The following is a 23,910-nucleotide window of genomic DNA, read 5'->3' on the forward strand; positions in this document are numbered from 1 at the left end:
GGCCACAACTTGTGGGGTGGGATATTTTAAATTACATTACATTTTATCGTTTAGCAGATGCTTTTTTCCAAAGCAACTTACAAGTGAGGTGCAAGACAAGAATCAATCTAAGTCAAGGAGAAAACATCCAAGCAAAGTCCTATCAGAAAACTGAAAGCAAGTTTGCGCTGTAGAGTTTGGGAATTTGGGACTTGGGCCTTTGCATTTCAACCCAATGCTCTACCACTGCCACCAGGCCCCCCTCATCAAATTTTACTTTTGAATTATTAATTTTACAAAATCAGAGGAAAAATACAGAATGAGACATAAAAGTGATGTAGGCAGGAATAAGGGAGAACCAGCAAGGAACATAAAGGGAAAGGCAGTCTTGAGTAGAAAGATAGAAAAAAAACTGACAAGGAGGCAGACAGAAAGACACATGGGGTGACAGAAAGAGAGACATAAATAGAAATTGAAAGGTGACAGCTGGTAAGAGGCTAAGCATAGAAGGCGGGGAGGGAGCAATAAAGACAATGCGTGTATCTGTCTTACATTTATTCTCAATCCCCCTAAAGGGAAATGAACCTTTATTAATATTCAGATGAAGAGAGAGAAAGGGAGATTTATATTTCAGAGCAACATTAACAAGGACTCAATTGTAAAAGAGATTTATGCTGATTAATATATTTTGTCAGAAAACCAAACATTTACTTTGGTTGTAGATTTTATCTCTGGCAGTAGATACATTTCTAAAAAGAATATTGGTTTAAAAACAAAAAGCACTGTCATTAACCTTTTATTGTTTGAAGCCTCCTCTTCCCTCTGTAAATAATTAATAATAATAATTACTGCTGACATGTTTGTAGAAGTGCATTAGTAACAAACCTAAATGAGCTTAAAGCTGGATCAAACTGAAATAAATGGCCTTTTATCAGTGTCTAGGTTTCATCATCTCGTGCACTAAGCCTGCTCTCCACTTTTTTAACATTGTAGGTGTACACTCACAGAGATGCTGTTCTGATGCTGCTTCTCACTGCTGAGAGAAAATAGTTAACGTAGCAGCTTGACGCAGCAACCTGTGGTGAGAGTGGGGCTGATGTATCATTTATTTTTACGTTTAGGTGATTACATCAAATTAGTGGCGCCAAACCCCTTTTCTCACTTAAACAGAGGATACACGCTTATCCAGGTAAAAAGATGATGCTTTCATCACATAGCTCCGAGTTTTTGTCTGAACTTTTAAATTGCAGTTATTGTTTCAGCAAGTTCCCAGCAGAGTTATTTAGGCTGTGATGATTAACACCTGTAGCAGTGATCACAGCATCACAGAGGAAAGGTTACCGTTTGAAAGCAGCATTATCTTTGCCTCCAGCATGAATCTCATCTTGCTTCTCCCTGAGCAAAGTCACAAACTTCACAGTCATTAATTTGCATATGAATGGCTTGATTACTTCCATCTATTCATTGACCTTTTCTTTATGCAGCTTTTCTCATGAATATTTGTCAGACACCTTGTCTCTGTAATAGGACTTGGAGCACTGCACTCATTATTATTGGTTGTATGACAGTTTTGTTGAATGGTTGTAGAGTAACCTGATGATTTTACTATTCAGCTGTAATGTAGAGAGGCCTGTGTTTGATCTGGAGAATTGGTATTTGCTAAAATAATGCCAAGTAATATCTGGTCCTTTCTTCACTGAACTCTAATGTATTGTGTGTCAGCCTGCTGGTGTTGCTCTCCTTCACGCCGGGGCTCTACAGTGCAGCACTGTGCTGCATAGGAGAAAATTTACACCAAATTGGTGAATGTCTTTGTGTGCACTGAATGACAAAACTACTACTGTTTGTAACTTTGCACTTGTTAAAACATCATAGGCAGCATCTCCCAAATTTATCTATTAGAGTGGATTTTGTTCCCACCCAACCGGCTTTTTGAATGGAGAGTAGACATGGTGCGAGTACGGAGAATTATTAGGATACAATGCTAATGACTCTTACATCCAAATATCATAACTATAAAATATTAATTGACCTAGAAACTTCCATGTTTGGAATAAGATTATCTTGAAAAATATATTGTCTTAGTTAAAGGAGGATACATATTAAAATGTAGTGTTTGTTAATAAGCATTGAATCGGATTCAGTGTCAGCAGATGCCCAACAGTCCTACTGTAGTGTTTGCTGTTTTTTTATGGCAGATTCTAGAGATCTAAAGTTAAATACATTGGTATATTGATTTAGTTGATAGAGCTGGATATAATTACATGGCTAGTTGTAGTTCAGTGTGTTATTAACGATTATTTTTGCAGAAATCTGTAAGCAAGACCAATGTCACTTGTTGTTTCTGTGCAGATTTCGCTGGATGTGTTGGCAGACATGGGTCACGAGGAGCTGAAAGAGATCGGCATCAATGCTTACGGTCACAGACACAAACTCATCAAGGGCATCGAGAGGCTGCTGGGCCAGCAAGGTCTTAACACACACACACACACACACAGTGTTAGATATTATGTTTACTCTTTGATCTTTAATTCGGCTTTACAAACTGAAGCTGAGAAGCAGCAATAAAGTGAGACCATAACAAATTAATAGTTTTAAAATGAATATTTAGTCCCAAAACTCTTCTGTAAATCTAAAATAATATTCCATAGTTGCTTTCTTCACCAAATTGAGCAATGTAGATGTTATCATCAAACAAAATGCAGTGTTAAAGCTCCAAACAATTTAATCTGCCTGCTTAACATCCCACTCTGATTGGGCCTTAAACCCGGAGTTAACATGCTTAGCCATGAGGTGGTTTTACTATAATCAGAAATTGGGTTATGTGGCCCATAGGCGGAGTCATAATTGGTCAGTGTCGTCTTGTATTCTTTGTGTTACTCATACCTTCCTGATTCACATTCAGAATGTGCGTTTGCAGGTACAAACCCGTACCTGACGTTCCATTGCTCCAGCCAGGGCACCATGCTGATCGACCTGGCACCAGATGACAAGGAGTTCCAGTCTGTGGAGGAGGAAGTAAGCACAGGCATTAATGAAAACACACAACACAGACACACCACACATTTAGGTGATGGCAATTTTTCCCCTCAGAGGTTGCATTTTATATTTGAGCAGGGTCATCATAGTCTCAGCTGCTATCTACAGGACAACAACACTGCTCCCTTCGCTCTACTGACTCTGCTTGTAAATGGAAGCAGCAGTTGGAAAAGGCAGCAGATATTAGGAATGAATTTAAAATCAATGAGTAACAACAGATTTTGACAGAAATGTAGCAGGTCATTTGAACTGTAATTCTAACTTCAACTGTCAGTATAATTTCTACGCAAAAAATGACTTACTCGAAATCTCTTTATAGTCTGTTGATAGTAACAGAAAACAATAGGTAGGGTAACTGTATTTGCCTTGGCACAGTGGGATTTTATTTTATGGACATCAATAATTTCAGTCATTAGAAAGATAAAACTGTCTCGTCAAAGACTGTAATCACTTCATCTACATCAAAACACTTTCTAGTGGCTCCCTCATTTTCACATCCAGTTGCAGCTTTTCTTTATCACTGCTGATGCTGCACTTTTGCAGCTGCATTGTTCTAAATTTCCCACAGGCATCGTTGAGGTAACTACTCTGACTGAATGAGTTGCTGCCTCACTTTATCAAAGACAAAGTGGCTCTCGTAATCCTTATTTTTATGCACAAGTCAGTACTAGCTGAAACACAAGCATTAAGAAAGAAATGCATACAGAATTAATACAAAGTATCACAAACTAGTTGGTTCATTGTGGTGGTCACTGAATGTCACTTGTGTTCTCTGAATATGAAAACACTGCTGAGTTGTCAAGGTACAAAAATGACTCATCATCATCAGCTCTTTTAAGGGTAATGTCATCCACAGAGTGAATCACACCTTTTCAGAATGTATGGAAACTGCAGTTCATTAGCGTTTTTATCCCACACTTTTCCCTTTTTTAACTTTTAAAAGCTTTGTGTGTGGGTATGTGATTTTGATTATCTCTGTTGATTTCCTCCTCAGCTACAGAGCACTATCAGAGAGCACCGTGATGGAGGCAACGCAGGCGGAGTCTTCAGCCGGTACAACATCATTAAGGTGTGTGTACAGTCATCGAGATCCGTTTTCTCTTTTGGTGACCACAAATAACTGGTTTGAACTTTATTTCGTTCCGAGTGGTTTGTCACTTTTAAATTTGTGTCTCGTTGGACTCTTGCAAATGAAAATTCTTTATTCACAGCACAAATGACACTTATTTTTGCGTGTTCACCTTTTTCTCTCTCTCACTGCAGATTCAAAAGGTGGTGAATAAGAAGCTACGAGAGAGATATTCACACAGACAAAAGGAAATATCAGACGAGAATCACAACCACCACAATGAGCGCATGCTCTTTCACGGTAAATGAACACGTGAGAAAATACAGGGCAGCATAGGGAGTCTGTTGTAGAAGTCTGATGTTCGAAACACACCTCTGGAGCTTTCTTATGCACACTGATTTAATTATAAATCTAGTAGTATTATTATAGTTAGGAATATAAGATCACAGAAATGGACTCTAAGAATTTGCATAAATACAATAATGAATGCCCTGTGCTCACCAACAGCAGAGCAATCCACACACAAGTATCTGGGAATGTAGTTTGTTTTTTAATTTATATTTAATAGCATAAATATTGCACAGACCCGTGTCATTAATATTTTCTCTTAATACATACATAATAAATGATTACAGGTTCACAGCCCATATGCATAATGGCTACAGAAAAGTTTGAAGTTTAAGACACACCAAAATCTTTTTCCAGTAGAAGACTGCATGTCATACGAATACCTAGAAATGTTCCAGCCTGGTGACTGTTTTCCCCTTCATCTGGTTTTGATCACGTCTCCCCTGCAGCTTCAGTCACTTCCTCTTAGTGGACACAAGTAAAATGGAGCTCGGGCTTCTGCTTCAAGGTTCAGCTATTCGCACGCTTCAAGACGAACTCGTTTGTACTGGAATGTTTTCATTCTTGTAGACTGGCCGAAAGCTTGAACGAGTCTCATTAATCTTCCATGTTCCCCTTTCAACCACAAAGCTCAGCAAGGACGTAACCCTCAGGACTGCAGCTGAGTTCTCTTTCTTCAAAACTTGGCTCCTGTGATGCCTACAGTGAAACGGTGCATCTGCCACTAACAATCATGCTATGTTCAAAGTCTCTTAGATCATGGATTTACCAGAGTAACATTCAAACAGTATCTGGGAAAACTCTGCATTCATTCTGTCTGTGCTTTGTGATTCACAGCCTGGAGAACTTAGTAGTTTAGGCTGCTTAGAAAAGGGAAGGTGTATACGTTGTTGGGGATGGTAAATCACATCAGACACGCTATTTTATGCTAATGTTCTCTTTGATAGAGGTTCCATTCTCAAGATATGTCCACTGTCTGGACAGTCAGAAAAGGATAATGAGACATGTCGATACAGAGCCCACATAATGGAGGCCTGCCAACGCTTTCCTTTTGCTGTGGAGTGAATCAATAGCTGTGCCTTTTCTTACTCTACCAGGTTCTCCCTTCATCAACGCCATCATCCATAAGGGCTTTGACGAGCGTCACGCCTACATTGGAGGCATGTTTGGCGCCGGCATCTATTTTGCTGAGAACTCCTCTAAAAGTAACCAGTATGTGTACGGGATCGGTGGAGGCACGGGTTGTCCTACCCACAAAGACCGTTCCTGCTACGTGTGCCACAGGTGAGAGGGCCAATTGGTTTAGTGGTAATTGTTTTCCTTTGCCACGTTAGCCAGTTGTTTAACTCATCTTTTACCAACAAGTTATAAAATAAAACATGGCACGAGCAGTTAGCGGTCTCATCGGTAACACCTTAGACAGAAAATGTTTGATTCACTTTTTTCTCTCTTTTATATTTTGTTGTACATGTGATCTGTACTCCCATAATGACCATGTGAAAAATAGGTTTTTAGACATTTCACACGTATGCCTGGTTCTGCTTTTCATATCTTAGTCAGCAATGAAAAGACCACATGATCACAAGCCTCATTTCCAATTTTACAATTTATCACAAAACGGAAGTAGAGAAGCTTTAAACATTATATTGATAGTAGTAGTCATAGTGCTGCAACTCATTTAGAAACTGCAACTCATTTAGAAAGTTAATCACTGAGAAGAACACAGTTCAATATAAAACATCTGCAACATGATCAGTTATTGATTAGTAGTGCTCATGTGGAAACATGAAGTGACTCCTTCACTTTAGCTTAAAATGAAAAGCTCAATAGCAGAGAAACAATGGCTGTAAATAAAATAAAATTAAAGTTCATCACTTAAAAGGTTTTAATTAATATTACTTTTAATATGTAGATTACTAGTTTATGTGTGAGAAAATTGAAATGCAAGTTTTTGGTGGGTATGCATTCTTTATACGTCAGGCCCTAAGTGATGTTGGAGATCACTTTGGAAAGGCAAAAGTCTAGACTTAAACCCTATAAAACAGAGACCTGAACATGACCGAGCTTGACAGGATCTGCCAGGTAGAACTGGATAAACTGCCCAAATCCAGGGGTGAGAAGATTGTTGACATCTAACTAAAAAGACTCAGAGCTGTACAATATTGTGGCCAAAGAGGTGCCTTTAAGGTACAAAATTAAGAGTCTTAATAAAATTGTAAAAAAAAAAAGATTTCAGGTTTAGATTCTTTCAAAGGGCTAAATACAAACACACACACACACACACACACTAAAGGCAGGATCAGTCTGTATGTGTCCTTGTGTTTGCAGGCAGATGTTGTTCTGCAGAGTGACGCTGGGTAAGTCATTTCTTCAGTTCAGTGCGATGAAAATGGCCCACGCCCCCCCTGGTCACCACTCTGTTATAGGACGACCCAGTGTCAACGGACTGGCGTATGCTGAGTACGTCATCTACAGAGGAGAACAGGTCAGTACAAACACACTTTTTTCATGAAGCTGTCTGTAATACCTTACGTTACATTGGTGCATGATTTGCAAACCTTTTTTTTAAATATTATTTAATCTGCTTTCAAATAGTTTTTTCAAGAATAAACTAAGCCCTTGATCAGTTGTCAAAATTATTCTTTTCTATACAGTATTTCTCATTGTTCGACTTAGACTGAAATCATTTTTCAATTTTGTTTTACAGGCCTACCCAGAGTACTTGATCACCTACCAGATTGTGAAGCCAGAGAGTGTGGCCACACCCGCTGCTACCACTGAGCAGAAGTCCTAAAATACAGATGGAGCAGAAAAATCCCAGACTGCAGAGCACTACCGCTACTCTTTGTTAGGTGGAGAGCTGAACTGAAAGGCCTGTCAAAGATCAGACCCAATATTTAAGTCTCCTCTATTTGTGGTGCTGGCACGTTGAGCAGGCAGGAGTCTGACGACCCTCTGAAGCAGATGTGGACACGTCTACAGACAAAAAGAGCAGTGTGTTTGTCGGGGTGTGATACATGCACAGTCCAAAGCAGTAGATGGCAAAAATCAAGATACTTAAATCTGGGCCTGTTTTTGAAAGAGAGTGCAAAAAGGTTTGTGAAACTACACAAGCTAAGCTGATCTTTAAACTCGCAGACCCCTGACTTGATCCTAAAAACAGGACAGCACTGTTCATGCATTCTACTTCCAGTTTTTAACATGTCATTTTCAGTTTTCCTCTGACATTTTATGTCACAGCTTGTCACATCTGCACTGATGAGTCTCCTGTAAACAACAAACAGTTGTACGTTCATTTCTGCAGTTAGCAAAGAGGAAATAATGAAATGTGAGCACTGAGAAGTAAAAGAGATTATTGTGGACAAATACGAGAAGTCAGTAAGCACAAAACGAACAATCCACTGCTGCTGCAGACTTTCCACAACACTTTATGTGGGGCCATCTTTCTCCCACCAGGTGGGAGCAAACATACAGGCCACATAGTGAAGAACAACATTACTTTATGAAAACATATTATTTACTTGGCCAAAAACATTTTTCAGCTGATTTGCGACAAGTCAGCAGCAACCACACTAGCTGAATGTAATAAGCTGAGACACCTGTCAAGCAAACCAACCTCCTCTCAACATAGTGCTCCCTGAAACTTTATTTCCTTTCAGTCAAAAGTTATTTTTAAAATTTGCAAACACGCTACACATATCAAAATAAAACGACTTTTTAGAACTCCACAGAATTAGGAGGTTTTCCGAGTCACTTTGAACGTGTGTATAGTGGTGCTGCATCTGATAGAATGTTCATATTGAGTTTGCGCCACTGTTTGTTTGAGCTCAGCTCAGATTAAAAACAGTCCAAAATCACCACAACCACAAGTGATACTGTTACATGTACATACACTGAAAGAAACGTGTGTATACACTCGCTCTTTGTCTTTATACATCTTACAAGTCTGTTAGAGCTGCACTTAATCATAGCAAGAAATATTTCTGGGACAAATGTTTAGTTTTCAGAATGTTGACTTGGGACGGCGAAGACTTCATTTGTAAAGCTCCATTTGTGATTATTCCTGTTCTTGTCAAGTGCAGCTTAACATTCACACTTTTATGCTGCTACACCAGTGTGTCACGCATCTTTACACGTTTTACTGTCTCCCAGATTGACTCCCATTATATTGTTTATATGAAACTGCTGCCTGCTCGGCATTTTCCTCTCTACCTTTATCTGTTGATGCCCCCTAGTGGCACAACGGTAATGAGGAACACATGTATTCAAGACACTGCAGTATCATTTATGAGCTACAGTTTATATTATATAAATATCAGCTAGACATTTCTTTATAGATTAATATCTACACAGTGCTATTTATTTGCATTTTTCCCTGGGGCATTTCCCATAGTTTTTTCCTTTTTTCATCCTTTGTTTTTCCCCCATTTCTGGATTAATTCTCATGAGTTTTCACTCCTCAAACATTAAGCAAATGTGAAAAGTGAGCCGTGTCACTATATCAGCGAGCTGGTCACAGGCTGCGAAAAGACATTTCTATAACCAGAACTTTGCAGGTTAAATGAGAATGAGGATAATGGACATGTTGTACATAAAGATGAGCTATCACATATCTTGTTAAACATTTATTGTGACATTATCGTGTATGACAAACCTCATAACAGCAAGATTAGCAATCGCTTCACACTACACACTGTAAGCTTGAACAGATTTTTTTGTTGTTGACTATACTGACCACATTTTTCTGTTCATTTATTATTTATGATTATTGTTTTTAATTAATTACACTGTACATCAAATGGGACCATGCACAAGTTTTGCTTCTTTCATTCAGATCAAGTCAAAGAAAACTAGTCAAGCCTTAGAAATTCCTTGAACTGTCTGTAATGGAAAGAAAATGGCCTTAAAAGTTTTGGAATTTAAAATTTTGCCTTGAAATAATTGGGAAACTCACTACGTTGGAGTTCTTTCATATTTGGCAGCAGCATGATAGAGGTAGCTGGTATATCTACTTGTCACAAGAGTATTAGTCTTTGGTTAAGGGCACTGTCTTTTTGTTTGAACGCAAAACAAATGTCAGGGTCCACACTGACAAAGCTGTGCTGACATTTGATTTCCTTTCATCCTGACTCTGTTAGCCTTACAGTGTCTACCAGTCAAACTCAGATTTCAGCTGATTTGCACTTTCAAGGGAAGGTGAAGATGACGTTGGTCTGAATCACTAAGAAACTAAACTGACCTCGGTCAGACTGTTTTCAAACTGTGAAGTTTTCACATCAGCATCATTAGCTCTGTTTTGCAGGCCACACATTTGATAGTAATATTTTTATGCCGAAAGCAATGAATGATAACAGAAAGTATTTGTGTAGCTTCGCATTTCAGCACAATGCAACTAATTTGTTGTAGAGGGAATGAAAGGAAATAAATTATGAGTAAAAATTAAAGAGGGAATAACAGCTAAGGGCTGAAGAAGAAACAAGAAAAAACAAAAAGACTTCAACCTCAGTTGTAATGGCCACAAGTTACCTAGGGGAAAATTAAAAAGTTGCAGCACTGCAACACAACAAAGTGTTGTGCCGTGTTACACAATGTAAAATGTTCTTTGTTTGTTTTTTAATCAGTTGCCATTTCACAACACATTTGCATCATCCCTAATCAGTCTCTGCACTACAACAGACGTTTCAGATAGTGTGGCAGCATAACTTACTCCAAAAAACACAGAGCAGGTGGAGTTTATGATGTTGACCTCAGTAAGGTCAGCAGCACTGTTTGATTTATTAGCAGAGAGCTGAGGGTGTTGTTTTTAAATGATACTCTTAATAAACTAACTCCAGCTGGGCATCTTAATGAGTCTTTTATGGATGAAATTGAGTTAGTTATTGTTGTTTCTATTTTCTGTTGAAAGACTTTTCAAAGACATTTTTTATGTGATAAGTTACTGAATTGTGTTTTAGCTGGTCTGTCTTTACTTATCTGTCTGAAGAGCCAGTCAGCCATCTTGTAAATAGTTTGGAGTGTAACAATCCACATCTCACCTTCAGGTCTGCCTTCTAACGAAATATCACTGACACTTTTCTCCTCATCGGATATGTTTTGACCCCTGTTATACAGACAGTTGTACAGAGCTGCTGACCAGCTAACGTGAAACAGAAACTCCTCACTCTCCTTAATAAAAGAACTTAAAAGATGTTGGCGTCTTTGTTTTTTTAAAAGCTCAGTTTTTGGCACCACATTATTACAAAAACAAGTGTACTTTAAAATGTATTATCTTTGTTAATTTGCGTCAACTGAAGCAGGCAAGTCATTATTTATTTTCACAGACACGTGTACAGGAGTAATAGCCAAAGTAAGGAGGTAGTCACTTCGTTTAGTGGTTGTTCCTACAGTATTTTAACATCATAGATTAGTACCCAAGGAAATTCGTCAATGACTTTTTAAATGTTTTCTGATTATTCAAGACAAGAGTCAGTGTCTGAGTTGGTAGATGTGTGCAAACAATACTCAAGTAAAAAAAATGCTCCATTACGTGTAGAAATGCCATTTTAAATTGCTTATTTAAGTTGAAAGAAAGTAAATACCTGTGTAAAATGTACCTAAAGTACAATTACTCTACTAAGTAACGATTGTGATGCTGTAGATAACATTATTGTTGAAGACAAAGAATTTAGTGCAGTGTCCTCAATTCACCTGGCTCCACTCTAACTCTTTAACTCTTCTTGCCAGAATAAAATGGTACATGGGTTCACAAGCTTCTGTACACCTCCAAATGGACAGGGGCAAGACACAAACATGGCTAATGAGACTCCTATACAGTTCTTTGACCTGAATTTATAACTTGTATCAATTTATTGATTTTATTTACCTTTATTGGACACCTTGCTGAACAATACGCACACAGTGATATGTGGTTGATGAAGTTGTTTAATCTCAACATAAAAAACTAAGGACATCTGTTTTATCTGGTATTAGGGAGCCAATTAACTGTCTAAAAGCCTGATGCATCCTGTTTCCTGCACCGTGCAATTGATTTTGTGCTTTTGCGAGTAAATAAATAGCCATGTGGGGCAAATCGTTTGGCACCCTGACCAATTCAACAACAGAAACACTGCAATGCATCGCCTGAAATACTTCAGTAGATGTTAAATCAAGATGGTGAGAAGAAGCAGAATTATCAGTACTTGTGAAGACAAGGAGAGGCAGTGAACCTTTCTGTAATTCATCAAACCACTGTTGGTTCAGGTTTAGAGGCACATTTAGACCACAGGGGCCAGACAGGAAGCAGGTGTTCTCCTGGATGGGTCAGATCATTTGACCTCCAATGGGCTTATGTTAGCTGTGAGGAAGTTTTAGTATTGGTGTAATTTCTGTGGATGACAACTGCCAGTAATACGATTTCCAATTGTGTACATATGACAACATAAAATGCAAATCAATTTCCGTTTTTATTTGCATAACTACTGCCAAGTCCCTTGAATAACAACGGGCATGGAGAATCTGAAAGAGCACCAAGTAGAACAATGTTTAACTCAGCATATTTAACACTGTGGTAAATTCTCCTGTTCTTCTTGGAGCTCCTGTATTTTATGTTGAAAAACCTCAAATCCTCTATGCACCTGTAACATTAAGCTACATATCACAATAGGTTGGAATTTCTTTTGGTTGTTTCACATTAGCTACCACATCTGAATTTTTCACGCATCAATGTAATTAACCACCGGAGTGGTAATGAGGACCATAAGACCCCATATATGTGATTTAAACCTCAGAACCCCCGACGTTTTCATGGAGTCAGAAAGGCAGCTACAGCACAGTGCATATTCACAGACAGGAAATAAAACACTAAAGTGTGAAACCCCTTGTCCACCTCCAAACTTTACACTGTGATTTCTTTTTGGCATGTCCGCGGAGAGAAAAATTAAAAGCCTAGAGTATTGAGTTATTAAGGTGCCGAAAGTTATAAGACATGCTGCTGTTTATACTTTTAATTTATACAGCCAGTGAAGTAACAGGGGTGAGGAAACCCAGTCCAAACTGTGATGATCCAGTGTTTTTGGGTGTGTTTTGCTGTTCCTGAGAGAAACGCTTCATCAGAGTGTGACCGGACCTATGGTCACACTCTGATGTCACTTAAGTTGCCCCTAATGTGAACCCACAACTGCCATGTTTGGATACAGTGGCTTGAATGGACATCACACGCTTACCTTAATCATCACCACTAGAGGGTGCTGCAAGCTTAGTTATTTTCTTTGGCAAGAGTAGTTCAATAATTGTAAAACACAACATTTTTAATGACACAAAATTCACGTGCTCTCCAAAGATTCTAGATTTTGTGCAATTATAGGATTTTATCTTTGCGAAGATCTAGTGTTTGGTATAATAGAGGAAAATTAGAGAGATGCCTTCATCTGTCTTTACAGCAGGGACAACCATCACCAGATGTAGTCTTACTGATATATTTTGTTTTCCTTGCAGTTGGATTTTTCTTTTGCTAAACTAAATACTGTAAAGTGGAAAATGGTTGTATTCTCCATCATTTGGGAAGATTTTACACTTTTTTTACCAATTGTTTCATGAACCTATTGATTTAAAATTTGCTTCAACTCACTTAACACATCCAGCATCATAACCCACGCTAGGGGTTATTATCACAATAGATAAATTACTGCCAGATTTCACCAAGCCAGTGGATTCATGCTGTGTATAGATTTACAAATCATTACAAAAGGATACCAGAAACACAGTTAATTAAGAACATTGTTTATTCAACACTGGATCTTCAGTAATAAATAAATGCACAGGTCATTCATTCCACAATAAAATTAAGGGAAGGTTGTCCAACTGGAGGATTGATATTGCCAAGATTGGTAAACACCATTGACCAGACAGAGAGACAGATTACACAGAGAGACAGACAGATCATACAGACCACACAGATGTATACAAAGTATTGCGTTTTTCACTGTTTGGCTCTCTTTTCTCTCTCTAACTCGACATGGACAAAATGTCCTCATGCAAAGTCTAGTCCGCCTAGCATCACCATGATGTGCAAATCAATCATAAATTATAAATACAGTATTGCATCACTTCAAAGTGCTACAGAGATAGGTGTCGACAATCTTCAAAAACAGAAAAAGGTTCATTTTCTTTGAAACATTGTGTGTGTGTGTGTGTGTGTGTGTGTGTGCGCGCTTTATGCGTACATCAGGACCTGGGTATAAAAGTAACCATGGTTAGACTTTGTGCCTTTGGATGTCTAGCACAGAGTGTCGAACTCAGCCTGGTTTAAGGGGAAGCACTACAAACATCGTCTCAAATTGCGAAATTTTGAGGATTTGACCTGCCCATCAAAGTCACAGCTATTTATATGAATTACATATATATGAAATATGTAATATGTAAATATGAAACTACAGTATTGCATGATTTCAAAGTGCCATTGAAGTAGCTATTGGGCAATCAATGATAAAGACTGTTGTGTTGTACAGATAAAAACTGAATAAACTAAATATTTATGAGAACTTCTTGTTAAGGGATTATGGCCTCAAAACTAAAAAAATAATTTCCTTTCATAATTTGTAATGATGGGCAAATGGACCCCAAGATAATTGTAAAAATCCAGTATGAGATTATTTTAAGGGATATATATATATATATATATATATATATATATATATATATATATATATATATATATATATATATATATATATATATATATATATATATATATATATATATATATGCACTTTAGTGAAAGAGGTTTGCATGTCTTTGTATGTTGCGTAATCTAAAAAGAGTCAAAAACTTCACCATGAGTCTGAGTCTTATTCATGTATACATGTATACTATGTGTGTATGTGTGTACTATGTGTGTATTTGTGAGGGTGTGAGAGAAACGATGAAGACAGAAGCTTTTGCAATTCTGACATTGTGGAATTATTTGACACCATTCAGAAATCTGCTTTCTATCAGCAAAATATATAAATCCACTGAAAAATCGAGGTTTGACTAAATCATTAATGGAATACCTTCATGAACAAGGCACAAACATCTTAAAGGACCATTCATCACTGGGGCACTTTTGAGCCCATTAACAATTAAAAGAAACAAAAAAAAGTCCTCATCTTCCAGTAGAAGCCAGTGTTTTTAGTCCATTTGATTGTGCCATAAAACAAATTAAAAAAAAAGAACTAAAACCAGCGACTACAATGAGCTAAAAAATACCAAGCTAAAAGTGGGGCCCTTCGAGCAGATGTCTTCCAGGGCCACTGTGCTCTAACGTCTGTGGTTTCATCTAAGAAGGAAAATTCAGTAAAAGACAGTAAAAATGTCACAGAAACCACATATTTTTTTCTCGCTTTTTCTTTCAGCCCTTTCATCCAAAAGACCTTTTTTGTGAAGTAGCAGAAGGGGTTTCCTAGAGTGGGTTTCAGGAGTCTACAGAGGGATTTTCCAGTTCATTTACAAGGGGCCTAGCCATTTGACATCTTATTTTATTTATTTAACCTCTTTAGTGAAAGGATGAGGAGTAGAAGAGAGTGGGAGGACGGCGTGAAGATGAGAGACAGACATGAGAGGAGGAGGTGAAGAAAAGGAGGGGAGCAATATAAAAGGATGAAAAAGAGATAAGAAGAGAGGAAAATGTGTGTGTGTGTGTTTGTGTATGTGTGTGTTACAGAGAGAGGAAGAGGATGTATGAAAGACAGGAAGCTCCGGTCGGATCGCTGGCAGAGCACCTGTCACTGAAGAGGCTCCTGCTTTCTGTCACCGTCTCCCTCCCCTCTTTTTTCCATCCATCTCTTTTGTCCGGCAACAGGAGGGACACCCAAAGGGGAAAGAGCGGGTGCTTAAAATTCCTCCTTCCTTCCTGTGTCCATCTCCTCTCCTAAAGACCTGTTGTCTCCATAGCAACAGACCCTGTCTTCATACTGGCTTATTCAGTTGGTAATCATGAGTGTGTGAGAGGCAGAGAGAGAAGAAAAAAAAGGGCGTTCGCTGCTGCTCATGCCTCTGTGTCAGTGTGCCTCTGTGTGTGTTGTTTTTTGTTGTTGTTTGTGTGTTTTTCAAGGAAGAGGGTGCATCGTCAGTAAATGTTGGGCCAACACTTCGTCCAAACTCATTTAAAAGCCAGTTCATTTTTGGTACGTTTCAATAAAATTCATTGGAAATGGAAGGAGTGTTGGCTGAAGTTTTCAAAGTTTTTGTTTTCTTTTCAGTCATAAATCAGGCACCGTGACGCTTCTCACCTCCCCGCCCTGGAAGCTTGAACATACTACAGAAAGAGAACTGGCAGCCCAGTCTTTTCTGAGTTTGTTTGTCAGGGGAGGGCTGTGATTGGCTGTCCATCAGCAGCCAGGTGAGGTTGTGATAGGGCTGTGGTGCAGGTAGGCAGGGTTCACCACCGAGACTGGAAAGTTAAAAATGAACGGAGAGGTGGGCGTAGCTGTTGTTGAGGTTGTGGTCGTCGACGACTTGGGCCCGAGTAGCGGGCTCGCTGTGGCAGCTGCTTCGGCGGCACAGGAGGTGGCGAGGAGCTGCGACTCGAACTGCAGTAGCTGGCCCATGAAGCTAAAATTGGGGGAGATGATGCTGCGACGCCGGCGCACAAACTCAAAGGCTTCATCCAGACGTACGCGCTTCCTCTTCATCAGGTAGGCCAAGCAGATGGTAGCAGAGCGGGAGATGCCTGCTTGACAGTGGACCAGGACTCTCCCACTGGAGTCTCGAACAGAATCTGAGAAGAGAGAGGGGGTCAGAGGTCAGAGGTTTCTGTAAATAAAGTTCATTTATCATGAACTCCCACAAAAACATCCAGAGTGACACATATCAACACCTATAGGAGAGTTGCTATAATTCTGACCTGCTAATACAGTGGTTCCCAGGCCTGGTCAACAGGAACCCCTGCCAACCCCTGCCATCCTTCTTCACAATCCATCCCTACCCAAGAAGTGCCCTACTCACTGCTGATTACATGGATCAGGTGTGTTGAGTCAATCAGAAGTTGGAAGATACCCATTTGCTTCGTCTTCCCTCATCCCAGCCTAATTTAAGATGGTCTCTTCCAGCTTCTGATTGACTCAACACACCTGATCCAGGCAATAGACAGTAGGTAGTAAAGGCATAGTTGGAAAACAAAGAGTCAGGAAAACCCCCCTTTAGCACCACCATTGGTGAAATATGTAAAATGTAAAATGTCTCCCTACTACTACAGTATGTGAATGGCCACAAAAGTGGTAACTCATGTTGCCCCTAGGAGGCAGTGTAAGAACTCTGGTGGTCCCCAACATTTTGTCATTTAATGACATTAAACTTCAGCCAAGCTTTGTGTTTGAGCGCTGATTTAGCAAACATTTCCATGCTAACATGCCAAAGAAAGTAAACCATATACCCGCTAAATTTCAGCATTTTAGCATATGTCACTGTGAGCATGTTAGCATGCTGACATTGAGTTCCAATCAGTACGGTGCATTTGCTCTTGCCTTGCAGAGAGCCTGCCTGCAGACAGCTCTGTTTTGTGGTTTTGGGAGGGTTCACAGAAGCTCACTTTCTTTGTTGAAAAAACAAAAACACACAGGTGGTGTAACAGTTTTCCTGTCTGTACCGTTTCTAAGTAAAAGCTCTATAAACATTTGTAGGACTTCATCTAGGTACATTTGTTCTTTTTCTCGTGAATTCCAGGCAACTTGAATTGTAGTTTATCTAGTTAGCGATGGGGCACCTGAACAGGCAAAGCTCGGTTCACATTAAATTTTAAGGAAGCGGCTCAGGGAACATATTTTCACAAAAATATGAAAACAATACAACAGTTTATCACAGTGATTCTGTGCAATGGTTCAATAAGCTAACAAATTCATTCACAGAAACAATGTTACCCTTAAGTTTTTTTACAGTTACCAACTATTTTAAACACAACGGATGTGGGTACAGTAATGTTCTGATCAAACCCTTCTCATTTCCTCTCCAACTCACTTTCTTGCTCTCCGCGCTCCTTGCAGACAAACTGGTAGCTAAGTGAGAAAACCACATTTAACTGAAAAACGCAAGTGCAAAACTTTGAGTCATCACAGCCTCTGTTTCACACTTCCTCCCCGTCCTATTTCTGTCTCTGCGTCTCTCAGTATGTTCGGATGCATGTTACTGTATTACTCTGTTACTGGAAATAACCTGATTTAGATAATAGTTTTATTAAATCTTTTACAATAACTCAATTTCCCCAACAACCTCAGAAGGCATGGAACATGTGTGGCAGCCTGAAAAAGCTCTAGTAGCTAATGGGGGGCACTTTATTTGCAGTTTTCCCTTGATGAATTGAATACAGCCTAATTTTCTTTCAGGGTTGGCCTTGCTGCTGTTTGCATATAAACTCACTGTTATAAATCCAGTCCACACTATGGACTTTCTGACACATGAACAGAATTACTCAAAATCAGACAGTATTTACTGTACTTGATTGACTATTCCCCCACCCACCCCTCATTTATTAGGTTTTGCTCTATTTTTGTTTTATGTCTGCATTTTTTCTTCCTCAATCTCGATCTTCCAAACATACACAGATTTCAGGTAACTCCACCACAGCGTCTGTTCACCCAGTAACAGTGGATGAGTCAGACTCTAGTCCCACAGCAGCTAACTATGACGCATACCAGCACCTACACACACACACACACGCACGCACACTCAGTACAGAGCACACCCTCATGAACATAAACTCACAGCATGAAAATCACACACACACACACACACACACACACATACACACAATGTCTTCCCATAGCATGGATATGCAAAGTAAAACAAATTACACAAATTACTCCTCCATTATTTACGGACAAATATCTGAAATCATGCTGCAGCAGTACAGTATGATTGGTTAGAATATTTTACCATTTTAAATGCAATTATCTTTGTTCTTCATCAGTGTAGATACATTTTATTTTGTTCTAATTTTGTGCCTCTGCAAACTCCATTGAAATCTGATTGAAAAAGGGCATATTTATTTAAAAAAATAAATAAATAATTAGTGACAGACTATTTACTTTATATGTAATCATTTAACCGAAAGATTTTCCACTTCCAAAATATTTCTCCCTATGAGAAGTGGTGTGAGTTACATTTCCAACAAAAAAAACCCCAAAAATATGAAAAGACACTACAGTCCAACCTCTGCTGTTTAACTCACAGCTGATTAGATTTAATTCAAGTAAATATGTGTTTACACCTGCACCTGCAACATGTAGCCTGCAAAAAGTTTATCTGGACACATTTCATAATGGATTAAGGTCATTATTAAGCAAAATTGCCAAATATTTATTGGCTTCATCTTCTTAAATGTTGGAATATGCAGCTTTTCCCTCATGTTACATTATAGTAAATTGAATATGTTTGGACTGTTGGCTGGATGAACTGATAGATGCAATGTCGCTGTTTTAAGCAGCAGGATGGGAAGCCGAAGTCAGCAGAATGAAATCCCAGCCTACCCACCAATTGTGGCCCTGAGCGAGACACTCAGTAGCAGCTATTTTATTGGTAATTTATAATGAAAACTAATCATAAGCTGCAGTTCACATTAACAACATTCAACCAACACAAATAAACCAACTTAACTAAGAACAACTATTTTAACATGACCTAAAAATTATGTGACCTGAATCACATTAAGCAAAAAACATGCTGCAGCCTGAAGGAAGCTTTTTTTTTTTTTTTTTGTTATTTTCCCTGAGAATACATTCGCTCTGATAAAGTAAAAAGCACATATATGTCACACATTTACTCACTGACCTATGAACTCAATTGCCTCCAGGAACCAGCTGCTGATATCTTCTTTATGGTTGTCCTCCACAGGAATGCACTTGTACTGATAGGCCCCCTCAAAGTGGTTGGGACAGTCGGCTGACACATTCAGCAAGGCGGAGATTCCTATTGCATCCAAAACCTCTTTCTTCGAGGCATGGAGGGCGCTTCCAAGGTAGAGGAAGGGCAGAATCTCGACAGGGCCTCCCTGGACAAAGGCAAATGATAATTAATTATTTCTTGATCCTATAATGATCCAATCAAGCCATGTCACAGAGACCTTTTCTTAAATAAACTGCATCTTACATAATAGGATTTTTTTTTTTTTTTAGTGTGCAGCAGAGGCAAGATACCAGATGACCTCAGTATAGGCGTGACCTTGGTTAAATAATGTATTAATCACATTAACCACACTTATCATCAGACAGGAGTAGCTAATTATCTGTGTGATTAATGCACAGCCATTCGATATGGGTCATTTAGTTTGTTAGTTTCTGTCTCGAGCCAAGTTATCTCCCCATATGGAAACACGGCTCAACTGAAAGAACCGAGTGTCTGATCAACTGACCAGTGATTGTTTTTAACTCAACCATAGAAGTCAGTGGAAATATGAGCATGTTATTGATTTATCAGTAAGTACAGCTGCTGTATCTTGTTGATTTGCATTTGCTATTCTGTCATGACTTGATGAGAAAACCATGCAATCTTTCTGCAACCACACTTTACCAGCTGACAAACCACCTTTTTCTTGGTCCACACTATGCTCAAAAGCACGATTTACTATTGCAAAAATGTAAGTTACTAAATAGATCCTCCTAACTAGTTGTGTTAAGTCAATTATGTTGCAAAGCATTTACTAAACCACCAACATTAACAACATTAATGCAATACATAAAGACCAAATATATCCATTTGTTCATTTTATTTTGTTTATCAAAGCAGTTTTTGCAGTTTTTGCTTAAAGCACATTTCCAAAGCATGTTCCAATGTAAAAGCAGAAGTATTTTTCCTATCCACAGGATCTGAGGGGTCAGCCAGTTGATGTTCTATACCGGTAGTGAGACTTATTGACCGTTTACGTCACTGCCGCTGACCACCCCGGGACTGACACAGCATCAGGAAATGATCAATACTGCTAAGAGATGTAATGTGAGGAGTAGGGAGGAGGGTGAGAGGAAAATAACATGAGAGATTCTCAACCAGCTTTTACCCACTCCATCATATCAATGTAACAGGAAGCTCCATTTCCTTGGATAGAAATCCAACAGACAGTGCAGCAGGGATTTTTCTTAGAAAACATACACAGGCTTAATTGTTTGCGTCACTCTCCTCGCGTGATTCAGGGGAATCAAACTTAAACCGCATGTGACTATGAGCGCTGCATAAAATCTGCAGCCTCAAACAACAGAACACTGACCAGCAAAACAAGGCCAACATGGTCACAGGAAGTGGTGAAGAGGTGAATCAATGGTGAACTATCACAGTACAAATGACTAATTTTTTCAGAGGAATGAAAAACAAGTTTGCATTATAACATTTGCCAGTTTAAATTCCCAGACTGGATGACGGAATTTGATTGGGTGAATGTGGGAAAACAGTTGAGCTGCATTGAGCAAACAACCTCCAGTGTTTGCACTCAGCAGCACCCAGTGTCAGTGAGAAAGCTAAAGTATTTTTTTTACAGGATAATGTGTTAAAAAAATTCTAAAGTCTTGGCTGCAGAAGCTTCTTACACATGGCCTACATTAGTCTAACAATGGTGGATGTTAATTATGGCTTTCATGGCTTTCAAGAGTGAATCTAAGTGAGATTTGTGATCCGATTCTGATCTGTTGGATCTGATGTGTTTTACCTGGTCATGGTGTGGTGTCCCACATGATGAGCAGGCAGAGTCGATGCTGGACTGGCTTGTGAGGGATGGTAAGGATTTGGTCTTTAAACAAAATTCTGGGTACTCTGTGAAAAACCGGTCATAGCCACCTGAAAAAAAAAAAAAGAGACACAATGATCCAGTTTGACGCTTTAAATGAAGAGTTTTGCTTTAAAAACAGAACAGTAGAACAGCCTAAAGAAACCCTAAAGTAAATCCACTGCTGAGCACCATGGACAGACCCTCTAAGAACAAAACAGATGAATAAAATATATTTATTTTTTGGGGGGGTTATATTAATAAAACACACCGCAGTTGCACACTTAAGGATGAAAAAAAAAAGCATGAAAGCACACATGATCTTCCTGGCACAAGTTGCATGAAGATTTTCTCCTCTAGATTCAGTGAGACTGACATAAAGTGTGTTAAAGCGACCCCTGACCCACTCTGTCCTGTGTCTACTGCCAGGGATTTGAAAACAGTTTCATCATCCCTTTGCTTTTTCATACATCTGGGAGCTGACCACTTCTCTATACACCACAGGGATCAAATCGGATTAACTGAGAGATGTCATCTTTATAACGTACATACATAGAATGTGTTGCAAGGCGTCTGCGTCATTAGGGTGCACAAAAAAAGAAAAAAGAATGCGCCACAGCTTGGAGCATGCAGCAGCTTTGGTTTTCAGATTTCCTGCAGTCTAAATATAGTCATGTGGGTAAATCAAGTGTTGATTTCAGATGTTACGGTTTCTCACTAGTGATTTGGACAAAGCGGGCTCTTTCTGTCTTTCTGAAACGATCATTTGTGTCCTGCAAGTCCCTCCAGTTTGATGTGGCTTCTACGCACCAGCATTACCTCATTCACTCTGCTCACAGCCATTGGTCTGTGCGTGAAAGTGTGTAGCTGTGACTGAGTGACTGAGTGTGTGTATTGTAAAGAAAAAATATATATACACCACTGCATAAAAATAGAACAGGCACGGTCAGCAGGATAATTCCATGTCAGGGTTATAGGCTAATGACAAGGCACAAAACAATATTCAGTGTCTTTGTGGAGGCACGAATAATATTGATTGTGTTGGTTAAATAATAAAACAAGCAATAGCCCATATAGGTTAGTGGAATAGAAACTACAGATGATGGTGATCATCAGCATTATTAGCTCTGATTGTCCTTTAAGCCTTAATCCAAGAAAAATTAAATGTCAGTAACAAAACACAATCTTTTAAAGGTGCAACTCCAATATTTGGTACCATCAGTATAAAAGTGATGCACTGGAAAATGGCATGATAATAATTTTAAACATCCCTACTGTGCAATATATGTTGAATCTAAAAATAAAGTAACATTACATTTAGGTTTGGACCTACTGGGGCTGAATCCTTATACCAGTGTTACTGGTACTTGTATTTTCTGTTTAGTACTTCAGGATGTACTAACTAATAAAAAGGCTACGTGTAACACTAAAGCGTGTTTACCTTTGAGCAGGTATATGCGTGTGCCGGAGGAGTCCCTGCACAGCGCATTAAGCACCAGAGTCACGGTGCTGTCCTCCTTCACCGCCTCCGAGTCCGGCGTCCTCTCATCGTACAGCACCACGGCGGAGTACATGCCGGAGCGGAGGCGGCTCCGCACGTCTTCGTCCCCCGCCAGGACCTGGTCCAGGCTTAGCACGGAGCCCTTGGCCCTTCTACGCACGATGGTGTTGCAGCGGGCGTTGACGGCGGCGCGGATGTGCCCGGCGCTGAAGGCGAGGAAGGAGCGGCAGTCCAGCAGCAGGCACTTGGCGCTGTCGTCCTTCAGGAGCCGTTTCAGCACCGTGCAGTCCATCTCGCACAGCTCCTCCATCTCACGTCGTTTCTGGCTGCTTGTTTAGGCTTCTCTGTCGCTAGTCTCCACTCTCCGTATGTCTCCTTGTGCCCCGACAAAACCTCCAAACCCGGAGAAGGCGCCTGTCCTCTATCTGCGCATTGCAACCGCACTATTCTTTACGCACGCACTCCGGTCTCCTCTCTTTCTTTCTGCCTTTCACTCTGAGACTTGTTTCTGTTTTTTCCTTTTTTTATGAATGGGTGCATCGCGTCACGGCGGAGGTGACGTCAACCGAAAGCAGCCAGTTACAGAGAGTCCAGTTTCCCTTCCCCTTTCTTCCTCTGCCGTTCATTCATAAAAAGACAGACATCAATGTAACAGGAGGCGATGGGGAGGGATATATAGTCTGGTACTTGCTATGGTGGGATCAACTCATGACCACATTTAAAATATTAGTTGTGGATATGAGTTTTTATTAAAATAAGTTTAAAAAAATATGAATTATTTGTGTGACCTTCTGTTAGCTCCTCACCTTTGTTTTATGCATGTTCTCTCCAGAACAGGCATACAGATTTTTTATATTCAACTTTATCTACACCTATATTAACTTTTTTTTAATTATAAAAGTGAATTAATCCAAGAATTGATACACCTCCAGTTGGCCAATTGTGATTTGTTACTAAAATCTAAAATGTAAAATCTAACAATCAATAGATCCACTACCTGCCCAGCACCAACATGTAAACAGAGATTTGCAAAAGCTTGTGATGTGTGTAAATGCTTTACTTCTTTATGTAAAAGTAGATAATTCTTTGCATTTTAGCAATAGCAATGTGACGCTAGCAGCATGTTCTTCTGCTCCTTATTGTAAACTTATTGAGCTTCAAGGTTGTATCACTTTTTTAGTTCCTTAGGTTTTACTTGTCATTTAAATTGACTGCAACATCTTATAATGGATGTGTTTTGTATTTTGTAAAATGTAAAAAATGTCTAAATGAAAT

The 23,910-nt window shown here is 39.3% G+C and overlaps 2 protein-coding genes across 5 annotated transcripts in view; one reads left to right on the forward strand and one right to left on the reverse strand.

The window, feature by feature from the left end:
* Positions 1–10,623, forward strand: part of LOC137103699 (poly [ADP-ribose] polymerase tankyrase-1) — an 81,520-nt gene extending 70,897 nt beyond the window's left edge. For 3 of the 4 annotated variants that reach the window (XM_067484292.1, XM_067484294.1, XM_067484295.1), the window contains 7 exons: positions 2,332–2,449; positions 2,900–2,997; positions 4,013–4,087; positions 4,282–4,387; positions 5,533–5,719; positions 6,764–6,920; positions 7,143–10,623. In XM_067484292.1, the coding sequence (XP_067340393.1) occupies positions 2,332–2,449; positions 2,900–2,997; positions 4,013–4,087; positions 4,282–4,387; positions 5,533–5,719; positions 6,764–6,920; positions 7,143–7,229 (828 nt within the window). In that variant the 3' untranslated portion in view covers positions 7,230–10,623. The other variant, XM_067484293.1, reaches the window with a different exon arrangement.
* Positions 10,624–15,446: 4,823 nt separating this feature from the next.
* Positions 15,447–23,155, reverse strand: dusp4 (dual specificity phosphatase 4). The gene is made up of 4 exons (XM_067484299.1): positions 22,576–23,155; positions 21,078–21,205; positions 19,214–19,433; positions 15,447–16,169 (listed from the first exon to the last, which is right to left on the reverse strand). The coding sequence occupies exons 1-4, from the start codon at positions 22,943–22,945 to the stop codon at positions 15,781–15,783; spliced, it is 1,107 nt and encodes a 368-aa protein (XP_067340400.1). The 5' UTR covers positions 22,946–23,155; the 3' UTR covers positions 15,447–15,780.
* Between the last annotated feature and the right edge of the window lie 755 nt (positions 23,156–23,910).

This window comes from Channa argus, chromosome 18 (assembly GCF_033026475.1).
Source record: "Channa argus isolate prfri chromosome 18, Channa argus male v1.0, whole genome shotgun sequence".
In the NCBI taxonomy this organism is placed as follows: Eukaryota; Metazoa; Chordata; class Actinopteri; order Anabantiformes; family Channidae; genus Channa; species Channa argus.